Consider the following 23,200-nt stretch of genomic DNA (forward strand, 5'->3'; position numbering starts at 1 on the left):
TCGAGACCCTGAGAGGAGCGCTGGGGGTGGCGGGGCCTTACGACCGCTTGGTTCTCCATCCTGGGGTGTACGAGGAGCAGGCTGAGGTGGCCCTGAAGGTGCCTGTGGAGCTGGTAGGACTGGGCACACTGGGCGAGGTGTCCCTCCTGATGTGCATGGAGCAGCAGTGCCCTACTGCCAGACTGGTTAATCTGGTCTTCATGCCACCTTGGTTCTCCACTGTGGTCTACAAGGTGAGGAGTCTCCTGATTATATTTAAATATACTCGTTATTCAACACCTATGCAACAAGAAAATTATGTTTTGTTTGAAACCGTCAAATAATTTGTGATTAAATTATGGAAAAATAAGATCTTTTGTGTGGCTGAGCTTTAAGAGGTCATATTACAATTTAAAAAAAAATTCCTTGTGGTCTACACCAGGGGTTCTCAACCTTTTTGACCTGGGTCCCAATTTTTCCACTACAGAGGGGGCCGGGACCGACTCAAATATTATATTTTACTCTTGATTTTAATCATTCAAAATTTATATCAAACCTACGTACACTTTCAGGCCTTGAATTTTAACTTTTTAGAATAGAATAGAATGGTCTTTAGGGCTTCACGGTGGCAGAGGGGTTAGTGCGTCTGCCTCACAATACGAAGGTCCTGCAGTCCTGGGTTCAAATCCAGGCTCGGGATCTTTCTGTGTGGAGTTTGCATGTCCTCCCCGTGAATGCGTGGGTTCCCTCCGGGTACTCCGGCTTCCTCCCACTTCCAAAGACATGCACCTGGGGATAGGTTGATTGGCAACACTAAATTGGCCCTAGTGTGTGAATGTGAGTGTGAATGTTGTCTGTCTATCTGTGTTGGCCCTGCGATGAGGTGGCGACTTGTCCAGGGTGTACCCCGCCTTCCACCCGATTGTAGCTGAGATAGGCGCCAGCGCCCCCCGCGACCCCAAAAGGGAATAAGCGGTAGAAAAATGGATGGATAGAATGGTCTTTAGTGTCTTTATATTTGCATATAACGAGATTAAGGTGCGGTAGTGGAAACAAGTATAGGATAAAAATTAATTACAGAAGAAGTAATAAAGATACAAAATAAGAATTGAAATAAACAGACTACTATCCAGTAAAAATAATAAGCAATCCTGTACAATATACAAAATACTGTACAATATACAGAACAAGACAAGGTCAAGGCAAGTGTTGACTTAAAGGAGGGCTCAATATATATATATATATATATATATATATATATATATATATATATATCTTGATTGGATTATCCAGAGAATAATGCTCGATACCGTGGTAGAGCGCAATATGTAGGTGTCGGAGAAATCACAAGACTATTTAATCTCTACAGAACTGTTTCATGAGGGGTTCCCTCAATCATCAGGAGATTTTAATGGAAGCATTCACATACAATGGTTTATATAGGGCACAGAGTGGGTGGGTACAGGCAGGCGTAGGGTGTGGTGATTGGCTCATGTGTTACCTAGGAGGTGTTTCCGTCTGTGGCGGCATGTTGAAATGATTTCACTGCGCTTGTTGAGGGATGATAGATCTGGATGATATATAATAAACAGTTTCTCTTTTAAGCATAGGTTGCATCTTTTATTACCACTGTTGTAAGGTGTGCTGGATGCAAGAATTTGCCATGTTATTGAATATTCAACATTATTGTCTTTGAGGTTCCAAATGTGTTTGCTGAGTTCTGTAGAATTCCGCAAAGTCTGGTTTCTAAAGGAGGCGTTGTGATTATTCCATCTTGTTTTGAACGCTCCTTCGGTTAATCCTACGTACGTGTCGGATGTGTTAATGTCCTTGCGTGTTACCTTTGCTTGGTAAACGACTGATGTCTGTGAGCACCCTCCGTTGAGAGGGCAATCAGGTTTCTTGCGACAGTTACATTCCTTATTGGTTTCAGAGTCGTTTAGTCTGGGGGCAGGCAGTCCTTTTGCAATTGCTTTGTTGTGGTTTGAAATTATTTGTTGTATGTTATTCATACAGCTGTAGCTCAATTTAATGTTGTTTTTGTTGAATATTTTTCTTAGGGTGTTGCCTTTGGGGAAGTGTTTGTCGATCAGAGTGAGGAACTTGCGGCCGATGTTGGTTGAGACGTTTTTGCTGAATGGCGGATTGTACCAGATGATGTTGTTTCGTTTTCTGCTCTTTTTTGGTTGGTTTCCTAGAGTGGGTTCATAGGTGAGGGTGAAGTTGTATCCGCTTTCATCAAGTGCTTTCTGGTACGGGGGGGGGTTGCTTGGTCGAATTCAGCTTTGCTAGATGACAGCATCGATAGCCTTTTATTAATTCCGGTAGGTATTCTTTTCGTGGTGGTGGGTGGGTGGTTGCTGTCATGGTGCACGTATTGGGGTGTTGTGTTGGGTTTCGTGAATGGTTGGTAGCTGTTATTTCTCAGGTTGAAAGTGACGTCGAGCTGACTACATCGCTCTGAATACGCACTGCTGATTGGCTTTGTATGTAACCAATCAGATGGTTGTGTGGAGGGACAATGCAGGGTGCTGTGTAGAGTACTGACATAGACAGGCAGAACGGAGCGGAGCAGCTTGTTGAGGCTTTAGCATTTGCGGCTACTTCATATGTTCGTGTCAAACTTGTTCGATACTCCTCCGCACCGGACCGGAGCCCCCGTAACGAAACGGTTCAATACAAATACATATTAGTTTTTTTTATTCTTTTATAACATCAACTTGTCAGCTTTTTGTCATTACATGATTCCTTTATCTCTATATTAACATTTTGAATAAGAGAGTTTTAATTTTTTTTTTTTTTAAAGTTATATACATGTATTTGTACATGTAGATGCTGTATCGGGACACATCCATTAAGGGTTTGAGCAGAAATATGTCGTATAGTAATTCAATTTACACGATAAAACATTAACAGTATGACATGAATGATTTTTTAAGTAACACCTAAATGACATTAAAAAAAAACACAATGCAAAAAAAATATATCTGCTGTTTCACATTTGATGCACACATTTTCAAAACAGTTTTACTATGAAATATTAAGTTATTTCACATTGTGCATCAACTGATTAATTGTTCATACTCATGTGTCAGTAAAAAAGAAAATACGTCTTAATTAGAGATGTCCGATAACATCAAACTGCCGATATTATCGGCCGATAAATGCTTTAAAATGTAATATCGGAAATTATCAGTATCGGTTTCAAAAAGAAACCTTTTTGTACAGAGCGCCAAAAAATAGTCGAAAAAACGGAAAATAACAGAGCTGAGACCCAATGTTTACAATGTGTTGAAAATGAAAATGGCGACTGTATTACCTCGGAGATGTCACATTTTGACGTCATCCCCTCCAGAGCGATAAACAGAAAGGCGTTTAATTAGCCAAAATTCACCCATTTAGAGTTCAGAAATCGGTTAAAAAAATATATGGTCTTTTTTCTGCACCATCAAGGTATATATTGACGCTTACATAGGTCTGGTGATAATGTTCCCCTTAAAGACACTTCCTTTGCATGCTTGCCCAGTCACATACAGTAATATCTACGGCTTAACACACAAACACAAATGAATGCAATTTATACTTTGTCAACAGCCATACAGGTCACATATAAGCGATTCAACAGATTACGCATGTATTGAAACGGATGGTTGGAGTATGAAAGTATTGAAGAAGAAACTGAAGCTATTGAGCGAATAGCTATTGACACTATTCATAGCCATAGCATGGCCGAATAGTTGCGTTAGCATCGCCGGTAAAATGTGCGGACCAAACGATCAGGACTTTGGCAACTTAAATCCGTCGATTGGTAAGTGTTTTTTTCGCATTAAATGTGGGTCCGTATAACACTGTTACAAATCTGCGCCACACTGTGAATCCACACCAAACAAGAATGACAAACACATTTAGGGAGAACATCCGCACCGTAACACAACATAAACACAACAGAACAAATACCCAGAAGCCCTTGTGGCACTAACTCTTCCGGGACGCTACAATATACACCTCCCTCTGCTCCCCCCCACCCACCTCAACCTCTTCATGCTCTCTCAGGGAGAGCATGTCCCAAATTCCAGGCTGCTGTTTTGAGGCATATTAAAAAAAATAATGCACTTTGATAATAAATATGGCAGTGCCATGTTGGCATTTTTTTTTCATAACTTGAGTTGATTCTTTTGGAAAACCTTGTTACATTGTTCAATGCATCCAGTGGGGCATCACAACAAAATATAATGTGTTCATTCCACGACTGTATATATCGGTATCGGTTGATATCGGAATCGGTAATTAAGAGTTGGACAATATCGGACAATGGGATATCGGCAAAAAAGCCAATCTTAATTCCACCTTTCAAATTCGGCAAAGTTCCTCTAAAAAAATCAGTTCTCCCTTGATTCTTCTTTGTGGCAATTCTGAAGGAATCTATAGGTCAATTACTGCCCTCATGTGGGCGATACGTACATTAAATAAATAAATAAATGGGTTGTACTTGTATAGCGCTTTTCTACCTTCAAGGTACTCAAAGCGCTTTGACACTACTTCCACATTTACCCATTCACACACACATTCACACACTGATGGAGGGAGCTGCCATGCAAGGCGCCAACCAGCACCCATCAGGAGCAAGGGTGAAGTGTCTTGCTCAGGACACAACGGACGTGACGAGGTTGGTTCTAGGTGGGATTTGAACCAGTGACCCTCGGGTTGCGCACGGCCACTCTCCCACTGCGCCACGCCGTCCCTCATTACATGCAAGTGACCTGATACGTCAGGCTTTTTAGAAGAAAACTCATTTACATCACTTATAATAAATACGTTTGTGCGTGTGTATGTTTAATATGTCTTTCTTTCTCCTTGTTTTCTTTAGACCTCATGGGGTCACGTCCAGCTGGACAACTGTAATTTTGAGGGGGCTCAGCTGCAAGTCCGCGGGCCCGGGACTTGCCAGGCCCGCTTCTGCTCCTTCTCAAAGGGCAGCTCGGTGCACCTACTGGGCGTGGCCCTCAGCCTGCTGGACAGCTGCGACTTTTCCGGGAGCGACACGGCCTCCGTGACCGTGGAGGGCCCCCCGGTGTCCGAGAAGAACTGGGCTTTTAAGTACATGGCTGCCCTGGCCAGGACGGTCTCGCCGTGCGGCGTTATTAAAAGCGGCCCACATAGAGGAAGCGGTTCCGAGGGCGCCGTTAAAAAGGAGGACTGGCAGAGGGAGAACGGCGTGGAGGCGGCAGGGCAGGGCACCGTCATCGAAGATGCTTGGAGCGACGGTGAAGAAGAGGGCAGCAAGGACGGGGAAGGAACCAAAAACCCATCAACCCTGGGTTACAGAATCCCTTACGACAACCACGGCCTGTCCCACTTACTGAAGGCCCGCCCAGACGGGTCCTTCCCATCAGCCTCCTGCCCCAATCCCCCGTGTGCGCATCCGGAACCCCTCACTATTCAGCAGGAACTGGAGCGGGACCCCGAGGCTCAGATGTTTGTGTCATCTACCCTCGGCTGCATCGTCCGCCGTTGCCTCTTTCGTGAGGGCAAAGGAGGAGTGCACCTGTCCAACTACGGACAAGCGCGACTGGAGGACAACGTTTTCCGCTGTCTCAACTACGGAGTCCGATGCATCCAGAATTCAATAGTAAGTGCAGACCTCTTATTTGGTTGTATTTTAAACCTATTCCATAGCAATTAGTGGATATATTAAAAATGATTATTGGAAAACTGAAAGAACTCAATGGAAATAAAACTGAAAAAAATTCTATATGTGGTGGAATTGGGCCGGTTTTCCACATAAAATTGGATAAAAAAAAAATTGAGCGTTAGACTTGGTATGACTTTTTCTGGAGGCTACAGTATATATTACCTTTGTTTTCACTTAAAAACTCATTTTTAAAGTGTGACCGCATTTGTTTAGCCATGGTGCACCACCACGATCAAGAAGTCATCCGATGTCATGCATGGTACCGGTTCCACAGTTTTTTTGACTTTTTAGGCATATTTTCGCCAAAAACGTGGCCAAAATTCCAAGTAGCATCACCCAAAGTTCTATCCCAGTACACTTTTATCTGACTCGGTTACATCAGAATTGAAGTTGACTCTGTGAAACTAGCCCAACGGAAAAGTATTATATTTTCCGGAGTATAGAGCGCACCGGTATATAAGCCGCACACACTATATTTCCGGAGAAAATAGTTCCCCCCATATATTAGCTGCTCTATAAGCCGCATATATATATGTTATGAAATGAGTTATTTTCAATGAAATATTTTGTAAATGTTTATTTACATACTTTGTATCCAAACGGTGTCTGTAACATGGCAGTAAAACGGTGATCAAACAAAACAGAAGTCATTGTCATGGACCCACTAGTTGTGCAAGCTAGCTCTCCAATCAGCTAAACAGACGGTGACGTTTTGGTGAATTTACTCAGGAATTTGTGAAACGGAAACAACACAAAAAGAATGCCATTGTCGCTTTTTCTTTATTAAAACGATTAATGGAAAACTGAAAGAACTCAATGGAACTAAAACTAAAAAAAAATCTATATGTGCTGGAATTGGACTGGTTTTCCACATAAATTGGGCTTATAAGTTAAAAAGAGCGTTGGACTTGTGACTTTTTCTGGAGGCTACAATAATACCTTTGTTTTCACTTAAACAAATCCTCATTTTTAAATTGTGACCGCATTTATTCAGCGTTGGCGCAACGCCACAATCAAGAACCCATTTGATGTCATGCATGGTACCGGTTCCACAGTTTTTGTGACTTTTTAGGCCTATTTTCGGCAAAAACGTGGCTATAATTCCGAGTTGCATCACATAAATTGGCAATAAAAGTTAAAAAGAGCATCAGACTTTGTGACTGTAGCAAGTCTCGTACCTGCGTCTTCTGGATCAGTGACTTCCGCACACTTCACTCAGGGGTCTTTACAACTTTTAATATTTACACAACAATCAATTAGGCTTTGCAGCCCCTCTTGCAAGTCCCTTTTCGAGTCCTTCTGGTTCTGGCTTTTCAGCACGCTCCCCTCAGTGTCGTCCCTCTTCTCGATCACGGTCTCCCGCGCTGCTAATAAAGGAACAGGTGATTAGATAACTCGTTCCAGCTGAGATTATCCACTCACCTGTCAGCTGCTTCATGACCGATTTCTGCACACACCCCGTCCGCAGGGAACGCGCTGACCACGCCCCCTGCCACAGTGACTTTTTCTGGGGGCTACAATACATATTACTTTTGTTTTCACTTATACAAACCCTAATTTTTAAGGTGTGACAGCATTTTATTTAGCCGTGCGCACCGCCACGATCAAGAACCCATTCAATTTTATGCATGGTGCAGGTTCCACAGTTTTGTGACTTTTTAGACATATTTTGGCCAAAAACGTGGCTATAATTCCGAGTTGCATCGCCCAAAGTTCTACCCCAGTACAATTGTCTGACAGAATTGAAGTTGACTCTGTGAAACTAGCCCAACGAAGCTCTCTCCCGCCAACCCCTCTCACAGATCGTGATGCGGCGGAACGAGGTGTGCGAGTGCCGAGCGTCCGGCGTGTTCCTGCGTCTGTCGGCTCAGGGACTCATCGCCGAGAATGACATCCACTCAAACGGGGAGGCCGGGCTGGACATTAGGAAAGGCGCCAACCCCATCATTGTGGTAAGTACAACTTTCTTGTCATAAACATGTCGGTGTTGCCCAGAAAGTTCCTCATGTGTGGTTCTGTACACATGACTCACTCCCGAACTACGTTCGTGGCTTGTTCGGTCCCAACACTTAATGTTTTTAAAAGTATGTGATCGCCATTGTTGATTAATGCCTTTTAATGCCGGTCACAAACGCAGACCTTCTCTGGCGGACACAATATATCTTTAGTCCTCAGGCTGACAAGCAACTAGCAGCCAATGTGTCTCCAAAGCAGGTGGGCCAAACGCCTTTTCATGGAGGGCCACACAGCAGTCATGGTTGTCCTCAGAGGACCGCTTTTAACAGTGAATAATATACAGTATGAATATAAATATGTATGTATAAAAATTTTATTTTTTTAACTTACGCTGTACAAAACCAAATCTTTAGATTGTACTGTAAACTGGCAGCTCATTCGCCACAATTTTACTGTAACATTTGCAGTTTCAAAAAAATTCAAATAAGAAAAATACATGAAATTAAATTAAATAGAATGGACAAACTGTACCACTCTTTTTTTTTTTTTTTTTTACGTAAAAATTCATGCAAGTTTTTATACTGTAAAATCTAGGGTTGTTGTGTTCATAGTGTATTATTACTCTATATTGAAAGTGGATTTTACTGTAAAAAAAGTTACTGTACATTTTTTACATAAAAAGTACTTGCTTTGAAATCATAAGTCAAGCAGATATTTAAGTATTTATCTTTATTTGAATAATAACATTGTTTTGAACTGTACGATGATATATATTTTTTTATTATTAGAGACAATTAAAGTGTAAATACATGTAATTTACGCAGTTCATTTATTTTTGTGATGCATATTGTTGAGTATTAAACTCTGCGACTGGGTTTTTTGGATATTGACCACGTTGGGGTTCCGGTCAGAGAACACACGGTCATCATTTGGACTCTTCCAACTTTAATGGTGCATATTGGGTTATATTAGGTGCAGCTATTATATCGTCAAGGACTAGAGCACCGATTAAACATAACAGAGAAACAAGTCAGCACACATTAACACACGTCAAACGGGAAGCGGAAGTGACACCTACAGGAAGGAAGCGGAAGTGACACTGTCAAGAAATGCTTCAAAATAAAGTATTTGAAACGTAAATAACATGGAGAATTCTTAACAGCCGCCCCCACATTTGTATAACAAATGTGTAACTACCGGAATTCTTCAAGTGTCCTTACTGTCATCCTCTAAACTTGGAAGTGGGATCAAGCGAGCTACAGGTCTGGTGTAGACTTTACTCTTGACCATTACCTCAGCAGTCCTAACCTGTCCGTCTTGACTCGGAATGGTTTTGACCACTTTGCCGATGGGCCACTGTGCTCTTGGAAGTGAAGGGTCCACTATCAAAACTACAGTGTTGTTGGTTAAATTTTCGGAAGACCTTTGCCATTTTGACCTGGTCTGCAAAGTGGGTAGGTAGCTGCGGATGAAGTGGATCCAAAACTGATCCACAAGTGTTTGGCAATGGCGCCATCTCCGCCGCCCCATGACAGCTGGGACGTAAACTACTTGCGGCAGTGCAGAATCTCGCCGCCCCATGAGAAGGATGTTTGGGGTGATTGGGTCCAGATCAGAAACATCAGATGATACGTACCCTAGGGGTTTTGAGTTCAGTATCCCCTCCACTTCTACTAGAGTTGTGTGCAAGACATCTTCTGTGACTGACTGCCCTCCCACTGCGACTTGGAGACTGGCCTTGATGGATCTAATTTCACGTTCCCATGCCCCACCAAAATGAGGGGCATTTGGAGGGTTGAATTTGAAGTCAATCTGATATTCTGTCAGTTGCTCTCTTAGCTGAGGTTCCATCCCTGCAAACACTGTCCTGAGTTCTCTTTCTGCTCCTCGGAAGTTGGTCCCACAATCTGACAGTACCTCTCTTGGTCTTCCCCTCCTGGCAATGAACCGACGTAGAGCGAGAAGGAATGCATCGGCATCCATGGAGTTGAGGAGCTCGATGTGAACTGCTCGAGTTGTAAGACACTTAAAAATGACATCCCACCGCTTCTCTGATCTTCTGCCCACTTTGACCAGATAAGGTCCAAAACAATCCACACCTGTTGAATGGAAGGGTGGACAGAGAAGTCTGAGGCGTTGCGGTGGCAGATCTGCCATCCTTGGGACCGTCGGTTGAGCTCTCCAGCGTTGACAAGATGGGCAATTGTGCTGATGGTGCCTGACAGCTTGTCGTCCTCGTAAAATCCAGTAATGTCTCCGAAGTTCTGCATACACTCGCTCTGTACCTGGGTGCAGAAGACGTTCGTCCATGTCCTTGATGAGGAGTTTAGTTATCTGATGTTTTGGGTCCAACACAATAGGATGGATCTCTTCTAGGTCCGGGTTCTGGAGTCGTCGCAGCCTACCCCCAACTCGAATTAACCCTGCAGTTGAGTCCCACTCAGGGGAGAGGCACGCTAGACGACTCTTAGCTGACACTGAGTTCTGTGTTTTAAGAGATATGATGTCTGCGGGAAAGGTTTGAACTTGACATCTTCTTAGCAACTGAAACTCAGCTTCTTGGGAGCTGATTGTCTGACTGTGTGTCGAACCTTCTGGTGCTTCCTGTCCCGCCTGCTGAGTGACTTTTACTAATTCTTTCCAGGTATTGAATAGAGAGGCATCCGGAATATTATTGTCGCTTTGCACTTCTGCAAGACCACAGAAGGTGATGCTCTTTAGTTCGGACAAAGTCAGGGTTGACTCTTTCTCCGGTCTTTTTGGCCAGTATTCCGCACTTTGCCTGAGAAATAGGGGTCCTTGACTCCAGCGCCCATCTGCCGCAAGTTCCAGAAGTGGTTTCCCCCTGGTGATGTCATCAGCAGGATTGTTGTGAGTGTCAACATACCGCCAGGATTGTCGATCAGTCAGCTCCTGTATCTCTGAGACACGCGTTCCAACAAAGACCTTGAAGCGACAAGAGTCCGACTGGAGCCACTCCAGAACAGTGGTGGAATCCGACCACAGAGTCGTCCTTTGAAGAGGGAGAGTCATCTCTGTTTTCAAAACCTTGGCGAGCTGAGCTCCAGCTAATGCTGCACAGAGCTCCAAGCGAGGCATGGATTGTTGCCTTTTCGGAGCTATCCTTGATCTTGCCATAACGAACGAGGTGAAAATGACGTCTTTAGTCTGTAGTCTGACATAAGCAACTGCCCCATATGCTCGTTCAGAGGCATCACAAAAGATGTGGAGATCATACTCGGGACCAGTGGTTGGGATTGGTGTGTAGCAACGTGGTATGGATAATTTATCTAGATGTTGGAGTTCACTCTCCCACTGCTTCCAGGCCTCCTGCAGGGCTCGTGGTAAGTCGGAGTCATCCCAGCTTCTCTGCTTGGACCATAACTGCTGGATGAGAACCTTGGCACGGGTCGTATATGGTACTATAAACCCCAGGGGGTCATACTGACTGGCTAGCACCTGATATGCAGTCCTCATGGTCAATATGGTATGTTCGATGTTTCTACATTGATAGCCAAGGGTGTCAGTAGCACATTTCCATCTCAGGCCTAAAGCAGGCTCTTGTGGCTCAATTCGGTTCTGGCTTAGCCACTGCTCTGTGGTAGTCGATCTTCCTTCAGCAGGGACTTGGGCTAACACCTCTGGTTGGTTACTTGCCCATTGTCGGAGGTCAAATCCTCCTTCTGCCATCACTTATCGCAACTGAGTCACCTGCTGTGCAGCCTCAGATATGTCGGTGAAACTCTTTAAGCAATTATCCACATAGAAACTTTGCTCCACTAATTTAAGAAGTCCTGGATGGCTGTGTTGGTGACTCTGAGCGAGTTGCTGCAGAGCAAATATTGCACAGCATGGGCTGCATGTCGTTCCGAATGGAAGCACTTGCCATTCATAAACGTCTGGCGGGTTTTCGCTGCGCAAATCTCTCCAGATAAACCGAAGGAGTGGTCTATCTTCAGGAAGAAGACGGATCTGATGAAACATTGCTCGGATATCTCCACTTACAGCTACCGGGTGCTGTCTGAACCGAAGAAGAACACCTAACAATGATGGTCCCAGTGTAGGCCCAGGGAGGAGTTGGTCATTCACAGACACTCCCTGATGTCGAAACGAGCAGTTGAAGACAAGTCTTGCCTTCTCGTTGTGGAACACAAGATGATAGGGAAGATACCAGGCTTCATTGGACTGTTCTGTTTCTTCATGCGAGAGCTTCTTGACATACCCTGCTTGAATGAGCTTAGTGATCTCAGCAGAAAAGGAGTGACTTTCTCTGGATTCTTTTTTAGCCTTTTCTCTGTGTTTCTCAAGTGAGCCATGACGGTGGAGATGGAACTGTTGAGTTTAGGCATATCTTTCTTTCTTAGGAGGGGTGTTGCATAGCGCTGTACACCCTCTATGTCGACTCGCTGAGTTCTTGTCTCCAATAGGTTTATTACTTCCTGATCTTCACGAGAGCGAACAACAATCTTTTCGTTCCTGAAAGGCAAAACATCAAGTTGCCATAACTTTTCCACATTACGGAACAAGATGTCATTGGGAGTGGCAATTGAGGTAAATAGACACAATTGTGTTGAGCTTTGTCCTTGTGTTCTTTCCTCCGCCCCTTGTAAAGTCCATCCAAGTGCTGTGTGGATGGCTATGGGTCCTCCATTATTTCCCTGGCAGATTGGCTTCGTTGCAGTGATCAGGTGCACATTGTCTGACCCGATTAACACTAGGGGGCGTGCATTGTAGAAAGGTTGCAACGAAATCCCACGTAGATGTGTATACTTGTTCTGAAGTCTCTGAACTGGGTAGGTCTGCTCCATCAGATCCAAACCTTGTGCAGTAAACGCACCTTGCACTTTGTACCGTTTCCCTGGGTTCTTTATTGGGGAGATCTCAAAGTCAACTCTTAAACCCTTGAGGTGGGTAAGGTCTGTGCGCACGGTGCGCAGGGCAAGAATTTCATGTTGGCCAGGCAAGTGTAGATGTTGGGCTGCGTCAGGTAAAATCATAGTTCGTTGGGCCCCATCATCTAAGACAGCAAATGTCTCCATTGTTTTTGAATTATGGTGCAGCAGTACAGGGACAACTTTCAGGAGTACTCTACTTGAGGTGATGCTGGGAGTCAAATAGACACGACTCTCGGTGGGAGTCATCGGGGTGTCTTCAGTATACCTTTGAGCTACATTGTGGAGAACTTGGAGGTGGATACCATTGCAATCGCTGCAGGGCTTCTTGAGAGTACATGCGTCAGGTGCATGAGCACGTGCACATCTCCAACATCGTGCCTCTTCTACTATCCATTTATCCAGGTGGGCCGCAGAATGTTTTCTGATCTGTTGACAGCGACTAATATAGTGTTCCTTGCTTTTACAGAAGAGACAATGCATTTTGTTCGTTTTGTTGGTCTCAGCAGGAGCGTGCTTAATGGAGGCACCCTGTCGTGTTGGCGCTGCTCCAAGATATACAGCTGTAGCTTGACTTTTGACCTTGAAGGGACCCCTTTCTGTTGTGCTCCCCGAGGGCCTCTCCTGTTGATAGCGTTGCACCAATCTGCTGGAGAGGCGCTGCTGTTGTGCTTTGCCTTGAAGCCATCCATTTAGGTCCTGCAGGTTGTAGGGGTTTAGACTTGTGCCATTTAATTTCCCTTGTAACTGTAGATGCTCGATGAACCCATCTCTGTGGTACTTTGGCAGCTTGCTAAGTAGGCGATCGACATGTGAGCAGCAGTTAAGTTCCATGCCTTGTGGTCCCTCTAAGGAGAGCAGCATGCTCACTAGGAGATGGACACGCAGAGCAAAGCTCTGAAAGGTGCGGGCATCAGTCGGCTTGACATCCGGGGAGGTCAGAATAGCTGCTATTTCGCTTTGAGCAAGCTGATGTGGCTGTCCATACTGGAACTGCAAAGCTTGCATGGTGGCTGTATATGGGTATGGATGGTGGCGGCACGACTGACCTATCATTTGCGCTTCTGGAAACTTGAGATGTTCAAGTAGCACATGATATTTGTAATTTTCACTTAAGCCTGTATGGGGTTCGAGTAGGTTACAAAGAGCAAGCTTGAGGTTAGCGAACTCTCTTTCACTATCTGCAGTAAAATCTGGAATTTTAGGTTGTGGCACCCCGTAAGTTGAGCGTTGTGGCACACCATATGTTGAGCGTTGTGACAAGTTAGTGGGTAATGGGGGAACATTGTGACTTGACAGCATCTGTGGCTGATAGACTGTGGGCATGCTACCCTCTAGTGGTGAAGTGTATAATGGGTACTGAGGTGTTGTTACTGCCGTGAGCCCTGGGAGGTGATGAAATACGTTTGCACCTGAGTAAGCGTCAGGTATTGCAGGTGGAAAGGGATGACGGAGCACATTCGGGGGGTTGTAAGAAGTAACTGCAGGTGTACAGGTTGCTGTAGTGAGTTGATGATCGGCTGGTTGGATGTATTCTTCGGATTTGCTACAGTGCTGAGGAGGGCCCTTGAGTTGTAGTAAACATGTGCCTTTGCTGGGGAGTTGTTCCTGATGTACAGCAGGAGACACCATTCCATATGAAGCAACAGAGGAGGGGGAGCTTGGGCATTGTGGTGTGAATGCTTGTGTTAATGTAAGTGGGGAACCAGCTCTCTCACGTGCAGCTGCGGGAATGATGTCCACTTTATTAGTTTCATTCCCTGACACTGAATGTGTGCTTGCAGTTATACATCCCCCAAGTGGATTCTTTACAAAGTTCCGCTGCTTTGTTACTGATTCCGGTGAGTGAGGATGTGAAATGGAAATTGCAGCACAACTGTCGCTCACTGAAGGAGGTTGTGCTGGTGAATGCTCATTGTGAAGGTCATTTCCATCCATTTCTTCTTCCATGAGGAATGATGATATGTGTTCCATCAGCTGTTGTCGTCGCCGTTGTCTGCTCTCACATTGGCGGAGTTTAGCAGTAAGTCGAGTCATTTCATCCGTCTCCTCCTTTTCCTTTACTGATACTGATTCCATTAGTTTCCTGAGTGAAGAAACATTCAGCATTTCGACTGACGTGGCACGATGTGAGGTTACTCCGTCATCTATTTGAAGCAATGCATCTGCTTGGCTACTGTTCACTGCGGCCGCTACTCCTCTCTGCTCCTCCATCTTGGCAGGGGGGGAGGAAAGGGCAGGTCGCTGCACATTATAGGCAAGGATGTAGTCTTCAAGATGTTTTGGGGTACGGCGTTTCCTCACCGATCGGTCTCGTACAACAGGATGGAATGGAGAAGCAGATTCATCCTCTGATGACATTTCCATTGTAGCCAATTAAATCCGGCTCGAAGGACCTTTGTTGAGTATTAAACTCTGCGACTGGGTTTTTTGGATATTGACCACGTTGGGGTTCCGGTCAGAGAACACACGGTCATCATTTGGACTCTTCCAACTTTAATGGTGCATATTGGATTATATTAGGTGCAGCTATTATATCGTCAAGGACTAGAGCACCGATTAAACATAACAGAGAAACAAGTCAGCACACATTAACACACGTCAAACGGGAAGCGGAAGTGACACCTACAGGAAGGAAGCGGAAGTGACACTGTCAAGAAATGCTTCAAAATAAAGTATTTGAAACGTAAATAACATGGAGAATTCTTAACACATATTATTAAGAAAAGATAAGGTACTTTATTTCCATGCTTTTGGGAACCACACAAATTAATGTGGCGAGCCAGATGTGGCCCCCGGGGCCTTGAGTTTGACTCCTGTGCCATAAGGGATGGGTACCGAATTCGGTACTTTTATAGGCACCGACCAAATTCCGTCGGTACTACTAGGTATCGATTCACGTGAAATCAAACGGCGGCATATTTCGATACCTTTTGTCGCACGTGACGTCACGTCCGGCCGCAGACAAAACAATGAAACAATCAGTCGAGCAGACAAACCGCCTCTAAGTAACGTAGCAATTTTCAACAGCAACAAAGAAAGTATGCCAAAATGCGCTTCCAGATGCTAATTCACATTGGCTTTGCCATAGACCGGTAACAATTAGCATTAGCGATTTTACATGGCGATTTCAACACCTCCAAATATAGTAATAAAAACTACAATAAAGATGAATGTGAGTGTGAATGTTGTCTGTCTATTTGTGTTGGCCCTGCGATGAGGTGGCGACTTGTCCAGGGTGTACCCCGCCTTCCGCCTGATTGTAGCTGAGATAGGCACCAGCAACCCCCGCGACACCAAAGGGAATAAGCGGTAGAAAATGGATGGAAGGGTTACAATCAAACAGCTGGCGTGTAATGACCTCAATACTTACAGTACAAACACTATGTAGGGCGCAACCTTCTCGTTAAACAACATACTTAATCATTTTCAAAAGTTTCATTTTCTGGTGACATTGTATCTGCATGTGCATAAAAACACGGGCGTTGAATGTTTGGGCACCACACAATGATGGGCAGTGGGTTGGGCCTTGCATGGCAGCTCTCGCCATCAGTGTGTGAACGTGTTTGTGAATGGGTGAATGTGGAAATAGTGTCAAATAGGGCTGGGCGATATATTGATATAGTCGATATATCGATATAGTCGATATATCGCGGGTTTGTCTCTGTGCGATATAGAAAATGACTATATGGTGATATTGGAGTATACTTTCTCACGCAGTTGCTTTTAGCTGCGGGCATTACACTACAGGCTCTTCCCACTCCTTGTGTCGCCTTCTCACAGACAACAAGCGCATATTCTTACACACGTCACATACTGTCACGTCATACGTCACATACAAATACCCTTGCGGAGCAGAGAGGTAGCAGCATGGGTAACATTAGCTGTGGTGCTAGCGGAGCCGTGCGAGTGGTAATACGAATGAAAGAAGGTGCGAATCTGGTAACAAATGAAGGAAGAATTAATTCCCAAAGAAAACAGCAGGGGGTCCATCGTTTGGCGGTGGTTTGGGTTCAAGTGGGAATATGTCGAACAGACAACCGTAATTTGTCAAGTGTGGGGCAAAATCGTTGCTACAAAAAGTAGCATTACTGTTAATATGTAGCATCATTGGGAAAGTCACCTGCTAGAGCTGGCCTGGGCAATTATTCTGACTCGGGGGCCACATTTAGAGAAAAAAATGTGTCTGAGGGCCGGTATATCTATTTTTAGGAACACTAATACAAAACCTCACTATAATGTCTGATTGAATGCTAAAAACGTAATGGAATTTTACATTTTTCTATGAAGGATAAAACACTGAATATTGACAAAATATGAATGTCACACCCGATTTTGATCGACATATTTTACTATCAAGTGAAACGCAAAAAAAATGCAACAAACAGTGAAATATGAACGCGAAGGGTACAAAACAAACCCACCTACAATCTGATATTTGCTGAATTACGCCAGGGATCAATAAAGTACTTTCTATTCTATTCTATTCTACATCTCACTAAGCTTGAGAACTTTGTTGTGAAAATCTCCTTCCGCAACTGTGGAAACGCTTCCTGCCCACACTGCTTGGTGCCTCGTCTGAGCTGCTGTGACATAGATGACCATCCTAACTAATTAGATGACCATAGTAACTGGTATATCGTCCATAAGCGCAGATTCCAACAATTGAAATACTTTGTATAGTTGTAGACTTACGCTCATTAGAAAACATCACTGCTACCCTTTCCATCTTAAAGATCTAAAACAATTATTTGGGAATGTCCGGCGGGCCAGATGGAAAAGCTCAACGGGCCGCATGTGGCCCCCGGGCTTTAATTTACCCAGGTCTGTGCTGGAGACTGAAGAGTTACGCAGCATGTCAACATTTCCATTCGGTGCCACACCAACAAAATCCAGAGGCAACCATTTCCAGATCAACACCGTGTGAAAGAAATAGTCAAAAACAGAAGGAGATAACATCCGCAGGAACCTACCACATAGCGAAAGACAAACACTATTTGATTTCCTATTATGCAGCTCATTTTTATTTGACACTTATTAAAATATCTTGTGTGACATCATGCACAAAAGTGCACATTATTTGTTTTAAATTATTGTAGCGGCGTTCTGTACAAAAACTGCACTTTAATTTAGTGTTGTTTTGATGTCATCTTAGTGACATCATGCACATAGCTTGTTTTAAAATGTCTCTGACAATCTTGCACTTTCTGTTTTGGAAATGACATGAATGTTTGTGCCACTGCTTAATAACTGTTTAATAAATACACTTTTGCTAAGTTGACTTAGTTGTGAAAAGTAAAATATATTAATGCAGTATGAAGAAGAATGTTTTAATGTAGACACGTAGAATGATCATACTGCTGTGATTATATGCATCAAGTGTTCATTCAAGGCTAAGGCAATATATCGTGATATGGCCTAAAAATATCAAGATATTAAAAAAAGGCCATATCACCCAGCCCTAGTGTCAAAGCGCTTTGAGTACCTTGAAGGTAGAAAAGTGCTATAACCCATCCATCCATCTATTTTCTACCGCTTATTCCCTTTGGGGTCACAGGAGGCGGGGTACACCCTGGACAAGTCGCCACCTAATCGCAGGGCCCACACAGATAGACAGACAACATTCACACTCACATTCACACACTAGGGCCAATTTAGTGTTGCCAATCAACCTATCCCCAGGTGCATGTTTTTAAGCCGGAGTACCCGGAGGTAACCCGGAGGGAACCCACGCAGTCACAGGGAGGACATGCAAACTCCACACAGAAAGATCCCGAGCCTGGGATTGAACCCAGGACTACTCAGGACCTTCGCATTGTGAGGCAGACGCACTAACCCCTCTCTTCCACCGTGCTGCCCGCACTATAATCCATTTACCATTTACCGTGCTGCCCGCACTATAATCCATTTACCATTTAAACTGTCAATAAATACATTGAAACATTTGCAGTTATTACATACGGCTGTGAATCTTTCGGTTCGATTTGGAATCGATTTTCAATTAAAAACGATTCTTTTTTAATAACATTGAACGACAGTTCTGTGATTAATGACATTCCTCTATAAAATATGTTTCTATATCACTGAAAAGGTAATTGAATTCTACCCAAACATTTAATAAAGTGGCAAGACAAGACAGATTAAAAAAATATATTTTTTAAAACTATTACAAATTGTCACAAATAAGAATCACGATTCATTTAAGGATACATTTTTTTTGACAACCCTAGTGATGGGTATCGGCCAATCTCACTCATGCATGACGGTATCGGCAGCATGTTTGATAACACTTCTGTATTCCCACCTCATTTTTGGATTTGAGTTCTAGAATGGAATTGCTCTTTTTCTGCACGCAAGTAACCCGTGTCTTCATTCTGGTTTCACTCCTCAGTGCAACAAAATCCACAGCGGCCTGCGCTCGGGTGTTGTGGTGCTGGGCAACGGGAAAGGCTCGCTTCGAAGCAACCACATCTATAACAACAAGGAAGCAGGCGTGTACATCCTCTTCAGCGGGAACCCGGTGGTCTGGTGGGTCTAAAAAAAAAATCGGGAGGGTTGGCAAGTGTGAGTATTAGCGTTGAATGGGGTGTTACAGCGGCGACCGGCAAGCCAGCTCTAATGTTAATTTGATATTGCCTCAAGGGCCAAAATGAGGGCCAGAGTTTGACACCCATTATCTACATCAACTATATGGCTGGACAGGACAGATTCAAACAAGAAAATGTAAAACATTTCTTATTTTATTTTATTACATTTTTTATTTTTTTAATTGATTAGTAATAGTTACAGATAAGAATCACAATTCATTCAATTTTTTTTTTTTTTTGACTGTAATTTAAGCTAAGTCCCAATTCACTAACAAGAAGTATCTCAAACAACTCAAGTATCAAAAGTATCGATATTTTGATTTTAAGAACGATCTGGTGTCGGCGGTATCGATATTTCAGTATCGGTCACTAGCAGCCCTCTGGAAGCGATTTGGCGCCCCCTCTGGCAACGAGTGCCCCGCTTTTCATAAAAGCTAAAAACATGCCGTTCATTTAGGTGATGTCTAGAAATGGCCACAAAAATGTATCAAATAAAACCTGGCATGAGTGAGATTTGACTTTGTCAAGTGACTCAAATTTTTGATCTTCCACTTCTCTCCTAGTGGGAATCATATCTTCCAAGGGCAGGCAGCTGGCATCGCTATAAACGAGAACGGCAGAGGGCTGATAGCAGGTGACTGTCAAATATTCAGACCTTCAACATCTTTTCAGGTCACGTTGTTTGCATGAAAGATGTGGAGGGATATTAACGAAAAATATATTAGTCCAGATATAAGATGGATTAAATTTATGTGTCTGGGGCTTTTCTTTCTGTCACTCACACACCAGTGACCTGAAGAGAAGCAGCCGTGACACAGAGAGCCGCTAAATTTATCAAAAAATATAAGAAATATCATATATTTAAATTTATAATACTTTTGTTTATCAAAGTTTTTGAAAAATAACAGGTGACTGAAAAATAGTTTTTTTTTTCAACTTGAATTTTAAATTAAAAACAAATTTTATTTTGTTGACTGGGTGTCATTTAGATGAAATGACAAAAAAACATCACATTCCTTGAGCAATATTATAAAAAAGACTATACTAGTCCCAATATAAGACATATAATGTTTAATATTTGGAGGGGTCGGGAGCTTTTTCTTACATTTTGGGGGGGATCTAGAGCTTTCCTTCCGGTCACTCACACACTAGTGACCCAAAGAGATGCAGCCATGACACAGAGACCCGCTAAATAAAAGTACTGTATCAGTCCAAATATAAGACAGATTTTCTTACATTTTGGGGGGGAATCTAAAGCTTTTCTTCCTGTCACTCACACACCGATGACCCGAAGAGATGCAGCCGTGACACAGAGACCCGCTTAATAAACGTACTGTATTAGTCCCAATATAAGACACAATGTTTTATATTTGGAGGGGTCTCAAGTTTTTCTTCCTGTCACTCACACACCAGTGACCCAAAGAGATGCAGTCATGACACAGAGACCCGTTAAGTATATCAGTAAATATAAGAAATAGCATATATTTTCATTTCTAACAGTTTTGTTTAATATAGTTAAAAAAAAAAAACTGATGGTTAAAAAATTCAGTTTTTTATTTAAACTAAAATGATTCATACTTTGTTTAAATTTTGAGTTGGAGTAAATTTTATTTTGTTGACTGGGTCTCATTTGGAGGAAATGACGCAAGATGGCACAAAATTAATTTAGCAATATTAATAAAAATACTGTATTAGTTCAAATAGAAAAAAATTGTTATCTGGAGGGGTCTAGAGCTTTTCTTCCTGTCACTCACACAATTTTATTGTATTTTATTTTTTTCAAGAAATCAACATGAATTTCACGCCATAAATATAAGCAGCCATATAACTACTACAAAAAATGGAAGATTTAAAATCCCATTTAGCAGCATTTTTTTTTTAAAAATAGATTCATTCTTATATAAACGAGTCAATATATTTTGAAATTGAAAGCAATACCATTTTGTAGAATAAAAAACAAAAAATAAACACTTGACCTGCTTAAGCTGCTGCCCCCGCGACCCACTGTCAGAACTAAAGGAAAGTTGCCATTCCAGAGAACGTGATCAAGGAGAACCAGTGGGGCGGCGTGGACATCCGCAGGGAGGGCGACCCCATCCTGAGGAACAACTACATTTGTCAAGGCTACTCTGACGGCATTGTGGTGGGCGAGCGCGGCCGCGGACTTATCGAGGGAAACCACGTGTACGGTAGGTCTACTGCGGCGGTGTTTGAGCGCAGTGTTGTATTGTTCCGTGTCCCACCAGGCAACAAAGGGTGTGGCGTGTGGGTGATGTCATCCAGCCTCCCCCAGCTGGTGGGCAACTACATCACCCACAACTGCATGTACGGCCTGGCCGTCTTCTGCAGGAAGGACCCCGACAACACGGAGAGGAACTGGGCGGGGCCTGAGGGCGACAGGAGGGGCATGGTGGAGGAAGAGGAGCAGGAGAACCTCCACGAGGAAGGGGAGCTCTTCGCCTGGGACAGCGACTTGGACAGCGAGGACGAGCGCCATTCGGCACGCCGCTCCGTCAGCGTGGCGCTGGTGGAGAGCAACTGTATGAGCTTCAATGGAGGTGATGCATGCGGACCGAGGGTGTCCTAACTTTTTCACTGAAACATCAAAGCATTCGGCGGGCATCTTGATTTTTTTTCTTCATTTTCGAAACAATACAATATATAGATTTTGTTTAAAAAAACAAAAACATCTCACTAAAATTATTGTGGATAAAAGAGTTAAAAATAATTAATGCCTTATTTTAATTTCATTTATTAAGTTTTACTTCCAACACTTACGTCTGTAGATCAACTTTAGATCTATACTTCAATCATACATTTTAATTATTTATTTATTTTATTTTTGTTTATTATTTGTTTTATTTTTTATTCCTTTTTTACCCAAGGAAAACTGTGCCCTATATACGGTTAACACATAAAATATGCAATATTATTCCCCCAAAAAATATTTCCAAGTGTCATATTTGATGTTAGGTAATTTGAGCCGTAATTAAGTCAAAAATTCATAAGATTCATTTTGGTTCATTATTATTTTTAATTTTTAAAAGTAATGTATACATTTTACTTTTATTTATTTTTACTTTCAAAACTTGCGTCTCTAGATCAGCTTTAGATCCATCCATCAATCATAAGTTTTCATTAATATTTGCTCTGAAGTAATTTGAGCCTTAATTACGTCAAAAATTCGTAAGATTGATTTTGATTCATTATTATTTTCTGAGCAATGACTATTTAAAATCCAACAAAAATTCTAATAAGTGTTAAAAATGTATACATTTTACTTGTATTTATTTTTACTTTCAACACTTACGTCTCTAGATAAGTTTCCGATCTATCCATCAATCATATGTTTTCAATATTTACTTTTTGTTTTTCCCCCCAAAGAAAACTTTAGTTTTTTATACGACAAACACAAAATATGCAATATTTTTCCCCCAAAAAAACATTTCCAAGTGTAATATTTGATGCAAAGTAATCGTAACCTTAAATAGGTCAAATATTCAAAACATTGATTTTGATTTATTATTATTTTTTGAGCAAAGAGTTTAAAAAAAAAATCTCACTAAAATTCTTGGGGATGAAAGTGTTTAAAATACTTAATGCACTATTTTAATTGTATTTATTCAATTTTACTTCCAACACATACGTCTCTAGATCAACTTTAGATCCATGCTTTAGTCATACAATTTATTTATTTTAATTTTGTTTGTTTTATTCATTTTTTTTACCCAAAGAAAACTTTGCTTTTTGCCCGACAAACACATAAAATATGTAATATTTTTCCCCCAAAAATATTTCCAAGTGTCATATTTGATGTGAAGTAATTTGAGCCGTAATAAATCAAAAATTCATAAGATTGATTTGATTCATTATTATTTTTGGAGTAATGACAATTTAACTACACTTGCCAACCCTCCCGGATTTTCCGGGAGACTCCCGAAATTCAGCGCCTCTCCCAAAAACCTCCCGGGACAAATTTTCTCCCGAAAATTTCCCGAAATTCAGGCGGAGCTGAAGGCCATGCCCCCTCCAGCTCCATGAGGACCTGAGTGATGTGTCTGCCCAATGATGTTATAACTGTAGAATGATCGAGG

The 23,200-nt window shown here is 42.6% G+C and overlaps 2 protein-coding genes across 2 annotated transcripts in view; one reads left to right on the top strand and one right to left on the bottom strand.

Moving 5' to 3' along the window:
* The window catches only part of fbxo10 (F-box protein 10), a 30,243-nt gene that overhangs the window by 3,417 nt on the left and 3,626 nt on the right, over window positions 1-23,200 (top strand). Inside the window, exons 2-8 of the mRNA XM_061906733.1 lie at window positions 1-233; window positions 4,847-5,608; window positions 7,474-7,623; window positions 18,911-19,047; window positions 19,670-19,740; window positions 21,143-21,295; window positions 21,353-21,664. The exon at window positions 1-233 is cut by the window's left edge and continues 376 nt beyond it. Coding sequence (XP_061762717.1) covers window positions 1-233; window positions 4,847-5,608; window positions 7,474-7,623; window positions 18,911-19,047; window positions 19,670-19,740; window positions 21,143-21,295; window positions 21,353-21,664 — 1,818 coding nt within the window. The remainder of the gene's footprint in view (window positions 234-4,846; window positions 5,609-7,473; window positions 7,624-18,910; window positions 19,048-19,669; window positions 19,741-21,142; window positions 21,296-21,352; window positions 21,665-23,200) is intronic.
* The window catches only part of polr1e (RNA polymerase I subunit E), a 32,838-nt gene continuing 28,293 nt past the window's right edge, over window positions 18,656-23,200 (bottom strand). Inside the window, exon 13 of the mRNA XM_061906743.1 lies at window positions 18,656-19,053. The gene's annotated coding sequence lies outside the window, so the exon portion shown is untranslated. The remainder of the gene's footprint in view (window positions 19,054-23,200) is intronic.

This window comes from Nerophis ophidion, linkage group LG01 (genome assembly GCF_033978795.1).
Source record: "Nerophis ophidion isolate RoL-2023_Sa linkage group LG01, RoL_Noph_v1.0, whole genome shotgun sequence".
Classification (NCBI taxonomy): Eukaryota; Metazoa; Chordata; class Actinopteri; order Syngnathiformes; family Syngnathidae; genus Nerophis; species Nerophis ophidion.